Raw genomic sequence first — 13,345 nt, 5'->3', positions numbered from 1 at the left:
ATTTTATCTTTTTTATTCTTATTACACTGATAATAGGTAAACAAATTGTCCTTGAACAGATTATGCTCGTAATCCGAGGTTCCACTATATTGGTACTCTTGGCAGTGTGGGCAGGTGCTAAGTCATGCTGCAAAAAGAAATCAGCATCTCCATAAAGCTGGTCAGCAGAGAGAAGCATGAATTGCTCTAGGATTTCCTGGTAGAGGGCTGCGCTGACTTTGGACTCAGTGGACCAACACCAGCAGATGATACGGCTTCCCAAATCATCACTGACTGTAGAAACTTCACACTTAACCTCACACAACTTGGATTTTGTGCCTCTTCACTCTCCCTCCAGACTCTGGGACCTTGATTTCCAAATGAAATGCAAAATTTACTTTCATCCAAAAAGAGGACTTTGGAACACTGAGCTACAGTCCAGTCATTTTTATCCTTAGCCCAGGTAGGAAGCTTCTGATGTTGTCTCTGGTTCAGGAGTGGCTTGACACAAGGAATGCAATAGTTGTAGCCCATGTCCTGGATATTTCTGTGTGTGGTGGCTTCTGAAGCACGGACACCAGCCGTAGTTCACTCCTTGTGAATCTCCCCCAAATTCTTGAATGGCCTTTGCTTCACAATCCTCTCAAGGCTGCGGTTATCCCTGTTGCTTGTGCACCTTTTTCTACCACACTTTTTCCTTCCACTCAACTGTTCATTAATATGCTTGGATACAACACTCTGAACAGCCAGCTTCTTTAGCAATGACCCTTTGTGACTTACCTTCCGTGGAGGGTGTCAATGACAGTCTTCTGGACAACTGTCAAGTCAGCAGTCTTCCCCATGATTGAGTAACCTACCGAACCAGACAGAGGCCATTTAAAAGCTCAGGAAACCTTTACAGGTGTTTTGAGTGATTTAGCTGATTAGAGTGCGACACCATACCATGCTCCTGTGATCTTGCAATATGCTCTGACTGCTTTACGGCGCAGCACAGGACATGGTGGCTGAATGAGAGCCTCCTGTAAGACCAAGGCATGCTAGCCAATGTCATCAAGGAGGTAGGACATTACTTCCACACCAACGACACGGGCATAGTCTGGGAAGCCCACAAAGCGGTGATATGTGGGGTGCTCATTAAGCATGGGACTGGATCAAACAGCAACATACAGCACAATTTACCTCCCTTTTAAGCAACTTACAGGCCATAGAGGCACATCATAAACAGGCCCCATCACGCCCCTTGGAAAGAGAACTTAATGCCATACATAAACAAATCACTGACCTCTTATACTTTAACCACTTCCCACCCGGTCACTAACAGATTGACAACTGGGAAGTGGTTCTGTTATCCTGACTGGGTGTCATATGACGTCCAGCAGGATAACATGCCGGCACACGTCCGCAAGGGCGCGCAGCAATCGCAAGTGCGGCGTGTTAGTCTGACACACCGCATCGCCGATCATGATAAGAAGCCTCTGTCAGAGGATTCTTACTACGTGATAAGCTGCAACCAATCACAGCTGATCATCGCGTGAGCCAGGAAGTGCCGGAAAACAGCATTCCTTGGTTCGCGCTGACAGTGAGAGCCGATCAGAGGCTCTCCCTGTCAGAGGGGGGTCTGTGCTGATAATCAGCACATTGATTATCAGCACAGCCCCATCGGATGTACCCAGTCAGTGCCCCCTTAGGATCAGTGCCATATAGTGCCCATCACACTGCCAATCAGTGCCCTACAGTAACACCTGTGAAAACCTCATCAGTGCTGCCCAGTGCCCCCTGTCAGTGCCCCCTGTCAGTGCCCCCTGTCAGTGCCCATCAGAGCCACCTATAAGTGCCCATCAGTGCTTATCAGTGCTGCATATCAGTGCTGCCTATTGGTGCCCATCAATTCTAGATATCAGTGCCGCCTCATCAGTGTAGGAGAAAACAAAATTTTATAACCGAAAAGAAAAACTTTTTTTTTTTTTCAAAAATTTTGGTCTTTTTTAGTTGGTTTAGCAAAAAATAAAAACCCCAGTGGTGATCAAATACCACCAAAAGAAAGCTCTATTTGTGGGAAGAAAATGATAAAAATGTAGTTTGGCTACAGCATTGTATGACCGCGCAATTGTCATTCAAACCGTGACAGCGCTGAAAGCTGAAAATTGTCCTGGGCAGGAAGGGCGTAAGTGCCTGGTATTGAAGTGGTTAAGGCCAAGGCGGCACACGCAAAAAATAATACAAGTCGGGCAATAAATGTGGTCCCTTCGCGCACAGAAACTAGCGTCTCATATACCGCACATTATATCCCCCGCAGGCCATAAAACCACCCTACCTCAGCATATCACACAGGAATTTAAATCTATGAATCGCTTTATAACTTGCGGGAAACAACCCCCTCCCAAGGGTGAATATCGGACTACATATCTTCTTCTCAGGTGCCTTCCCTATTGGCTGACGTGAGTAAATTACTGGAAGACCCTATTACATTATCTGAACTCAAAGTAGCCATAGGAAACACTAAACCAGGGAAAGCACCAGGGCCAGACAGCTTCACGATTCAATACTACAAAACCTTGCTCCCCTCTCTCGGAAACTACCTGGTTAAACTATTCAAGGACTTGGGCAAGGGGAAAATATTCCATGGGTCTACCCTTCAAGCCCAAATTTCAGTGATCCCAAAGGAAGGCAAAGACCCCACCCTGTGCAGGAGCTACTGGCCCATATCCCTATCAAACACCGACATTAAATTATTTACTAAAAATCATAGCAACCAGACTACAGCACCACTTACCTTACCTGATCCATCTGGACCAAATTGGCTTTGTACCATCGAGAGAAGCCAGAGACAATACAACCAAAGTCCTCAATCTACTACATGTAGCCAATACCACCAATACGCCAGGTGCGTTTATTGGGACAGACGCGGAAAAGGCCTTTGCTCGGGTGCACTGGCCTTTTATGTTCACGGTCCTGCGACAAGCGGGCTTGGGGAGCAATATGCTCAATTGGATTTGTTCCATTTACTCTGGTCCATCAGCCAGGGTCAGAGCCAATGGAGTGCTTTCTGACCCCTTTCCGATTGCTAACAGGACTAGACAGGGATGCCCGCTATCGCCTCTCCTTTTTGCCCTGTCCTTGGAACCTGTGTCATGTTGTGCGGCTAAATCCAGATGTTACCGGTATTAAAGTGGGACACTCGCAACAAAAAGTATCAGCGTACGATATGATGTTTTTGCTTACGAACCCAATCATCTCCCTCCTAAACCTACTACGCGAATTGGAGACTTATGGCACACTCTCCAACCTAAAAATTTATTTTTCCAACTCAGAAGCGATGGGGGTGTGTATACCACGACCACATCTTCTACACCTCCAAGCAAATTTTAAATTGAGATGTACGGAAACTGCTCTGAAATATTTGGGCACGTTCATCCCCCAGAGGTTCTCAAAACTTTTCAATCTAAACTTCCCTCTTCTGAAAACAGTTAGGAACCTTAACACATGCACACTAGCCTCCGCTCGTGGCTCGGCCGCTGCAACATACTCAAAATGAGTATTCTCCCTAAATTTTTGTATCTCTTTCAGGCCTTACCTATCCACATCCCTGCGATTTACTTTAAACAAACGCACTCAACGTTCATAGAATTCATCTGGGCCCGCAAACGACCATGTCTCAGCAGGAAAATACTTTCCCTACCTAAACAACGCAGCGGCCTGGCGATGCCGGACATCCGCACATACTACCATGCAAAACATCTAAGTAGGCTAATAGACTGGTGCCGACACCGTGATGCCAAGCTATGGCCTTAATTGGAGCAAGCCCAAAGTGACATACCCCTGCATAGGGCACCCTGTTGCTACGCATCGCTACTCACCAATATTAAACGACATCCTTTTATTGGCCCTACTACGCGAGTTTGCGCACATCGTCTCTCCCAACTTTCTCACTCACCCTTATTCCCTATACTGGGAAACGCTCTGTTCACGCTGGGACTTCATGATGTGATTTTTAAAATTTCATCAGCTCAGGCTAGTTCCAAGCCTCTCATTTCCGAGCCGTTGGAAGATCATAACAGAGCTTTCTGATCCCGCGGGCCCTTTCCACCATTTTTTAAGAGCGCTTTAGCTCCGCCATTTCTTACAGTCTGTACCACCTCCCAATGACCATAGCCAACCACTCACGACCTTAGAAGAATATTGTACAGAGACTGCAGTTCTACCACACACACTTTCTCTCACCTACAACCTGTTGATTTCCCGCCCAGCGTACTACCAACCTCCGGGTCTGACCGGGTGGGAACGGGATCTAAATCGTCAATTCAACCCCAGCCAATAACATCATATCCTCAGATTCACACACAAATTCCCCATCTGTACAAAAATTCAAGAAACTACAAAATTATGTTGAGGTGGTACAGAACCCCATCACTATTGCATAAATTCTTCCCCTCAACATCCAACTTATGTTGGCAGTGCCAGAGGAACTCTCCTACATATCTTCTGGTCATGCCCCAAGATTGCAGACTTTTGGAGAAATGTCCGCCAAATCGTACAGAAATTCATGGAACATCCTATTCCAGACAACCTCGCCTTCTTAATTCTCCATGCTTCCATGACCCCGGAAAACACTTATAAGAGGTCCATAATCCGTCAACTTCTTGACGCTGCCAAAGCATGTATTCCCCTCCACTGGAAATCCCCACATCCACTGAACATCACCCTGTGGCTCAGAAAGGTTGAGGACATAAATAAAATGGAGGACCTTATCCTCACAGCCAGACATCAAAGGGGACCAGTACTGCAAAATTTGAATGCTATGGAATCTATTTGTGGCCCTCCAGGGAAACGACACAGATATCAGAATAGTACAAAATCTCCTGTCGCATCTCTACTTTGCAACAAACTCGCTGAATCATGCTATAACTTAGCTACTCCTCTGTATTCTGTATCCATGATCGTGGAACCCCCCCCCGATTTACTTTCTCCCCACCTACTGTCCAAAGCTATTTCTTTCTACTCTTATTAATTCAGACATTAACCTGTAAGGCACAAGACTCATGGAATAGCACTGCATTTTCTCACCACGCATACAACATGCTCTCATAAGGTAAGGGCGTGCATAGCATGCCTAGTAGAACTATATATCAAGACGATTTGATGTATTATAAACTCTGGAAATCGATTTAATCTCCGTCATTAATCTCTCCTCTCCTGTAATATTACAAACTGTTATGAGGTGTAGCACCACATATGTTCATGTATTATATCTTGCTTCTGCATCTTCATTATGTTTACCCTGTGGGTCTCATTTCTCAGATTAAATAAAAAATTAAAAAGAAAAAAAAAAAAAAAAAAAAGTGTGACACTATGAGTCTACAATATTGAGCTTTTTCACAATATTCTAATTTTCTTAGATACTGAATTTTGGGTTTTCACTAGCTGTAAGCCATAATTAAAAATTAAAAGAAAGAATAGCCTGAAATATATCGCTCTGTGTGTAATAAATCTATATAATATAGGAGTTTCACTTTTTGAATTGAATTACAGTACTCAAATAAACTTTTTGATATTAAAATTTTTTGAGATGCACTTGTAATAGGTCTGTTTGGCTTTTAGGAATAGGGACTGCTGTAGGTGAAGCTACACTATGCTATATTCACTGCTTAATCATAGATACAATCCAGGGCACATAATCAGTCCTAACATTGAAAAGGTCTTACATATGCGATATCCCCATACTCAATAGAAATAGCAGAACATGTTTTGGGGTGTACTGCTAAGTATGTCCATGCTATAGGTTAGAAATATATCTTATTGACTGCTGAAAATACAATTTTTTTATTTTTTCACATTTTGCAAGAAAAAAAAAAAAAAAAAGACAATTCCAAAAGACTCTATGTCTTTTAGAAAATACTTTGGAAGAGAGTTTGCTTTCCAAAAATGTGGTCATTTTGTGGGTGTTTCCATTGTCCTGGTGCTCCAGGGTCTAAAAAAAAAAAAATATGATAGGTAGACAGAAAATTTGATGTGTAATTTATGTCCCTAGAAAACCTGAAGGTTCTCCTTGGATGTTGAGCCACTATGTGGCTAGGCTGTGAAAAAGTCTCACACATGTGGTATCCCCAAACTCAGAAGTAGTGGAATGTGTTTTGAGGTATAATTCTAAAGTCTGGTACATAATGCAAGTTTTTTTTTTTTTCCCAGTCAATCCAGCAGGCTGAACGAGAAAACAAACACAGACAGATCGCAGTACCAACACAAGCGATGTCGGGGTGGTGATCTCCCCTGCTGTGCCTTTATATTCTGACAAGGGGAAGTCCTGTCATGGTGGCTGTGGTAAGATATTTTGAGGGTTAAAACAGACAGTGAGGTGGCAACATCTTCTCTTAGGTCCTCTTAACAGCCCACGAATGCCCATTGAAAAGGAACTTTTTTTTTTCTAGAGCGGAGCTGAAGTTGTAAGAGATAGTGAGCAGACAGGCTTTTATTGCTCTGTCTCTTCTGCTCACTTCTCTGGCACTGTAAACTGAGCTGGGCAGGCCAGATTAAAGTGCCAGGCCGGTTTCTGAGTGGTGGGATGACTGGCTCCTGCACATGGGACTGTCGTCATCCCTTGCCAGCCAATGAAGAGGCCTGAAGAATGGAAATCAGAAGAAGATGCAAGGGACCGTTGGACAGGTAAGTATTCACCCTGTAGCTCAGCTTTAAAGCGGAACTAAACCCATCGATTTAACAGTTTCAAAAAACAGTTACTGATAACTGTAACATTTGTTAATGCTGTCAACCAAACTGTCAAACCATCAAATGGCTGGTGTCATAGCCAATCACATGTGCAGCATCATGGCAGTTGCAGATCAAACAGACAGATGGCAGCTTCCTTGGCTGAAAAGGAAAAGAGTGTTTAGTTCTGCTTTAGGCTAGGTCCTGAGAGCCATGATTTGCATGGGCACAGCAGCCCATTCATTTGATTTAGACTTTTTTTCCCACATTGTACCACTAAAACTGAGAGGGCTGCTGAGCCCGCGATATGTGTGCACAAATATGCATTTTTTTGCCAAAGCTCCTACATTCAACTCCATAAAAGCTTGTGTGTCCAAGGACACGCGACCTACAGTGGGGACAGAAAGTATTCAGACCCCCTTAAATTTTTCACTCTGTTATATTGCAGCCATTTGCTAAAATCATTTAAGTTCATTTTTTTCTTCATTAATGTACACACAGCACCCCATATTGACAGAAAAACACAGAATTGTTGACATTTTTGCAGATTTATTAAAAAAGAAAAACTGAAATATCACATGGTCCTAAGTATTCAGACCCTTTGCTGTGACACTCATATATTTAACTCAGGTGCTGTCCATTTCTTCTGATCATGCTTGAGATGGTTCTACACCTTCATTTGAGTCCAGCTGTGTTTGATTATACTGATTGGACTTGATTAGGAAAGCCACACACCTGTCTATATAAGACCTTACAGCTCACAGTGCATGTCAGAGCAAATGAGAATCATGAGGTCAAAGGAACTGCCTAAATAGCTCAGAGCCAGAATTGTGGCAAGGCACAGATCTGGCCAAGGTTACAAAAAATTTCTGCTGCACTTAAGGTCCCTAAGAGTACAGTGGCCTCCATAATCCTTAAATGGAAGATGTTTGGGATGACCAGAACCCTTCCTAGAGCTGGCCGTCCGGCCAAACTGAGCTATTGGGGGAGAAGAGCCTTGGTGAGAGAGGTAAAGAAGAACCCAAAGATCACTATGGCTGCAGAGTGGCCTGACGGAAGCCTCTCCTCAGTGCAAGACACATGAAAGTCCGCATGGATTTTGTTAAAAAACACCTGAAGGACTCCAAGATGGTGAGAAATAAGATTCTTTGGTCTGATGAGACCAATATAGAACTTTTTGGCCTTAATTCTAAGCGGTATGTGTGGAGAAAACCAGGCACTGCTCATCACCTGTCCAATACAGTCCCAACAGTGAAGCATGGTGGTGGCAGCATCATGCTGTGGGGGTGTTTTTCAGCTGCAGGGACAGGACAACTGGTTGCAATTGAGGGAAAGATGAATGCGGCCAAGTACAGGGATATCCTGGACGAAAACCTTCTCCAGAGTGCTCAGGACCTCAGACTGAGGTGAAGGTTTACCTTCCAACAAGACAATGACCCTAAGCACACAGCTAAAATAACGAAGAAGTGGCTTCACGACAACTCTGACTGTTCTTGAATGGCCCAGCCAGAGCCCTGACTTAAACCCAATTGAGCATCTCTGGAGAGTCCTAAAAATGGCTGTCCACCAACGTTTACCATCCAACCTGACAGAACTGGAGAGGATCTGCAAGGAGGAATGGCAGAGGATCCCCAAATCCAGGTGTAAAAAACTTGTTGCATCTTTCCCAAAAAGACTCATAGCTGTATTAGATCAAAAGGGTGCTTCTACTAAATACTGAGCAAAGGGTCTGAATACTTAGGACCATGTGATATTTCAGTTTTTCTTTTTTAATAAATCTGCAAAAATGTCAACAATTCTGTGTTTTCCTGTCAATATGGGGTGCTGTGTGTACATTAATGAGGAAAAAAATTAACTTAAATGATTTTAGCAAATGGCTGCAATATAACAAAGAGTGAAAAGATTAAGGGGGTCTGAATACTTTCCGTCCCCACTGTACATGCAATTTAAGAGCTGTGGGGAGAAGCAGCACACCCAGCAAAGCTAGAGAACTGACCACGCTGTGCTCTCCTGCTTAGACTGGTCAGTTTTTATTAGGAAAGCAGGGGGGCACCAGGGATTTCACATAAAGCAAGCAATACAAAGAGAAGAGGATACTTTCATGGTACAGCAGGCACATATCAGTAATATGAAGTCTTGGGGTAACAAACGCTTTAAGCCTAGCACACACGGGCTGAAGGTCAGGTGACAGTCGGTTTAATAGAAACAGAGCCTGACAGAGCCTGTGTGTATGGTAGCTGGGCTGGCTTCTGTTGAAGGGTCATTACCGAAAACAGGCTGACAACCGTCTCCCGATCAGTGCTCTTGGCCAATGGCTGAGAGCATTGACCGGAGTGTTCTGGTGGTGGCGGGGGCGGCTTTCCCCCTCTGTCAGAACACAATGAAAGGGGGATGGCCCCCCCAGCAGGGGAGATCAATGTACTAACATTGGATTGTTAGTACAGCAGCTCCGACCTGAGATGTCAGTGTGTAGGAGGCTCTATGTGTGGATGGAGACACAGCATAACATGGAGGGGTCTTTAGGGCAGGGGAGGGGACTAAGGTATGTTTATGTGACATTCTCAGAGGTGATCCTGCCTGGAGTTGGGAATGACTTGTTCATATCCTGGCCCAGCAGATCAGCCCTGTAGTATGTGGGGGGTGGGGGGTGCTCTGCCTGCTGACAGCTGTCCGTGTGGGGGCGGGAGGCAGGCTGGAGTGTACCGACTGGTCGGTAGGTACTCCCTAATGGGTTGGGGTCGGTAGGTAGTCACTGGTTGGTGTGTGTGTGTGTGTGTGTGTGTGTGTGTGTGTGTGGGGGGGGGTCGGTAGGTACTCACTGGTTGGTGGTGGTGGTGGTGGGGGGGGGGGGGTTGGAAGGTACTCACTGGGTGGTGGGGGGGAGGGGGTCGGTAGGTACTCACTGGTTGGTGGGGGGGAGGGGTCGGTAGGTACTCACTGGTTGGTGGGGGGGAGGGGTCGGTAGGTACTCACTGGTTGGTAGGTGGGGAGGGGTCGGTAGGTACTCACTGGTTGGTAGGTGGGGAGGGGTCGGTATGTACTCACTGGTTGGTAGGTGGGGAGGGGTCGGTAGGTACTCACTGGTTGGTAGGTGGGGGGAAATCGGTAGGTACTCACTGGTTGGTGGGGCGGGGGAAATCGGTAGGTACTCACTGGTTGGTAGGGGGGGAATCGGTAGGTACTCACTGGTTGGTAGGAGGGAGGGATCGGTAGGTACTCACTGGTTGGTAGGAGGGGGAGGGGCCGGTAGGTACTCACTGGTTGGTAGGAGGGGGAGGGGCCGGTAGGTACTCACTGGTTGGTAGGTGGGTGGGGAGGGGCCGGTAGGTACTCACTGGTTGGTGTGGGGGGGAAGGGTCGGTAGGTACTCACTGGTTGGTAGGGGGGGGGAATCGGTAGGTACTCACTGGTTGGTAGGGGGGGGAATCGGTAGGTACTCACTGGTTGGTAGGGGGGGGAATCGGTAGGTACTCACTGGTTGGTAGGGGGGGAGGGATCGGTAGGTACTCACTGGTTGGTGGGGGGGAGGGATCGGTAGGTACTCACTGGTTGGTAGGGGGATCAGTAGGTAATCACTGGTTGGTAGGGGGATCGGTAGGTACTCACTGGTTGGTAGGGCGATCGGTAGGTACTCACTGGTTGGTAGGGCGATCGGTAGGTACTCACTGGTTGGTAGGGCGATCGGTAGGTACTCACTGGTTGGTAGGGCGATCGGTAGGTACTCACTGGTTGGTAGGGCGATCGGTAGGTACTCACTGGTTGGTAGGGCGATCGGTAGGTACTCACTGGTTGGTAGGGCGATCGGTAGGTACTCACTGGTTGGTAGGGCGATCGGTAGGTACTCACTGGTTGGTAGGGCGATCGGTAGGTACTCACTGGTTGGTAGGGCGATCGGTAGGTACTCACTGGTTGGTAGGGCGATCGGTAGGTACTCACTGGTTGGTAGGGCGATCGGTAGGTACTCACTGGTTGGTAGGGCGATCGGTAGGTACTCACTGGTTGGTAGGGCGATCGGTAGGTACTCACTGGTTGGTAGGGCGATCGGTAGGTACTCACTGGTTGGTAGGGCGATCGGTAGGTACTCACTGGTTGGTAGGGCGATCGGTAGGTACTCACTGGTTGGTAGGGCGATCGGTAGGTACTCACTGGTTGGTAGGGCGATCGGTAGGTACTCACTGGTTGGTAGGGCGATCGGTAGGTACTCACTGGTTGGTAGGGCGATCGGTAGGTACTCACTGGTTGGTAGGGCGATCGGTAGGTACTCACTGGTTGGTAGGGGGATCAGTAGGTACTCACTGGTTGGTAGGGGGATCGGTAGGTACTCACTGGTTGGTAGGGCGATCGGTAGGTACTCACTGGTTGGTAGGGCGATCGGTAGGTACTCACTGGTTGGTAGGGCGATCGGTAGGTACTCACTGGTTGGTAGGGCAATCGGTAGGTACTCACTGGTTGGTAGGGCAATCGGTAGGTACTCACTGGTTGGTAGGGCAATCGGTAGGTACTCACTGGTTGGTAGGGCAATCGGTAGGTACTCACTGGTTGGTAGGGCAATCGGTAGGTACTCACTGGTTGGTAGGGCAATCGGTAGGTACTCACTGGTTGGTAGGGCGATCGGTAGGTACTCACTGGTTGGTAGGGGGATCGGTAGGTACTCACTGGTTGGTAGGGGGGGAGGGATCGGTAGGTACTCACTGGTTGGTAGGGGGATCGGTAGGTAATCACTGGTTGGTAGAGCGATCGGTAGGTACTCACTGGTTGGTAGGGGGGGAGGGATCGGTAGGTACTCACTGGTTGGTAGGGGGATCGGTAGGTAATCACTGGTTGGTAGGGGGATCGGTAGGTAATCACTGGTTGGTAGGGGGATCGGTAGGTAATCACTGGTTGGTAGGGGGATCGGTAGGTAATCACTGGTTGGTAGGGCAATCGGTAGGTACTCACTGGTTGGTAGGGCAATCGGTAGGTACTCACTGGTTGGTAGGGCAATCGGTAGGTACTCACTGGTTGGTAGGGCAATCGGTAGGTACTCACTGGTTGGTAGGGCAATCGGTAGGTACTCACTGGTTGGTAGGGCGATCGGTAGGTACTCACTGGTTGGTAGGGGGATCGGTAGGTACTCACTGGTTGGTAGGGGGGGAGGGATCGGTAGGTACTCACTGGTTGGTAGGGGGATCGGTAGGTAATCACTGGTTGGTAGAGCGATCGGTAGGTACTCACTGGTTGGTAGGGGGGGAGGGATCGGTAGGTACTCACTGGTTGGTAGGGGGATCGGTAGGTAATCACTGGTTGGTAGGGGGATCGGTAGGTAATCACTGGTTGGTAGGGGGATCGGTAGGTAATCACTGGTTGGTAGGGGGATCGGTAGGTAATCACTGGTTGGTAGGGGGATCGGTAGGTAATCACTGGTTGGTAGGGGGATCGGTAGGTAATCACTGGTTGGTAGGGGGATCGGTAGGTACTCACTGGTTGGTAGGGGGATCGGTAGGTAATCACTGGTTGGTAGGGGGATCGGTAGGTAATCACTGGTTGGTAGGGGGATCGGTAGGTACTCACTGGTTGGTAGGGGGATCGGTAGGTACTCACTGGTTGGTAGGGCGATCGGTAGGTACTCACTGGTTGGTAGGGGGATCGGTAGGTACTCACTGGTTGGTAGGGGGATCGGTAGGTACTCACTGGTTGGTAGGGGGATCGGTAGGTACTCACTGGTTGGTAGGGGGGTCGGTAGGTACTCACTGGTTGGTAGGGGGGAGGGATCGGTAGGTACTCACTGGTTGGTAGGGGGGGAGGGATCGGTAGGTACTCACTGGTTGGTAGGGGGGGAGGGATCGGTAGGTACTCACTGGTTGGTAGGGGGGGAGGGATCGGTAGGTACTCACTGGTTAGTAGGGGGCGCACTGAGCGGGATCTCCACCTCCTCCTCCTCATACTCCGGTCCGTCCAGGGAGTCGGCTTCTTCCACTGGGCCCAGCACCAGGCCGTCGAAGGGTAAGGGCAGCGGTGGCAGCGGAGGGAAGGCGTCCGAGGCCTGGTGAGACAGCAGTGAGGCGCTGGTGGCCAGAAGTGCCGCCTCCCCCCCGCCACCTCCTCCTGTCAGCAGCCCGAGAGAGCCGGGAGCCGCCGACATCCCTGAACTGCACACAGGCACGGTCCAGTGGCGGAAAGAAGCGGGTGTGTGCAGGCGGGTAGCCGGCCGATGTCGGCTGACTGACAGGGGTCTTCTTTCTCAATCTCCCACACACACACCGAGCTCACTGTGGGGAGGGGGCGGGGACCGCACGCGCCTCACGCGACGTTCTTTCTCGAGGCCCCGCGCGTCAGGCTCGAGCACGCACCCGCAGACCAGCCCGGGACTTGGCCCGTGCACACAGCTCTGGAGAAGGAGTTTTTTTTTTCCCCCTCAATAACTTTATTGAAAGCAAAACTTTTCCAGCAGAGCAGTGTTTATTATCCTCATGGAAGCCCTCCATACAGGGGAAAAGTTTTACATCATTAAAAAAAAGAAGAAAACTCCTTCCAGGACTGTTAGATGTGAATCTGTTCCGGAGCAGTCCTTAAAGCTGAACTTTATCCATAATAATTTGATAAAAAACAATGTTCTTTACATTCCACATCAAAAAATATGCTACCAAAATTAGCGTGTGCTGTAAATTGCTTACAGCATTACTCC

The 13,345-nt window shown here is 48.2% G+C and overlaps 1 protein-coding gene across 2 annotated transcripts in view; it reads right to left on the bottom strand.

The window, feature by feature from the left end:
- Positions 1–13,045, bottom strand: part of RASA1 (RAS p21 protein activator 1) — a 204,523-nt gene extending 191,478 nt beyond the window's left edge. The window contains exon 1 of one of the 2 annotated variants that reach the window (XM_073624467.1): positions 12,555–13,045. In XM_073624467.1, the coding sequence (XP_073480568.1) occupies positions 12,555–12,802 (248 nt within the window). In that variant the 5' untranslated portion in view covers positions 12,803–13,045. The remainder of the gene's footprint in view (positions 1–12,554) is intronic. The other variant, XM_073624468.1, reaches the window with a different exon arrangement.
- Positions 13,046–13,345: the final 300 nt, after the last annotated feature.

Source organism: Aquarana catesbeiana, linkage group LG01 (genome assembly GCF_042186555.1).
Source record: "Aquarana catesbeiana isolate 2022-GZ linkage group LG01, ASM4218655v1, whole genome shotgun sequence".
Lineage (NCBI taxonomy): Eukaryota > Metazoa > Chordata > Amphibia > Anura > Ranidae > Aquarana > Aquarana catesbeiana.
Note: the sequence above shows the minus strand (reverse complement) of the source record. Positions and strands in the feature narration are given on the sequence as shown.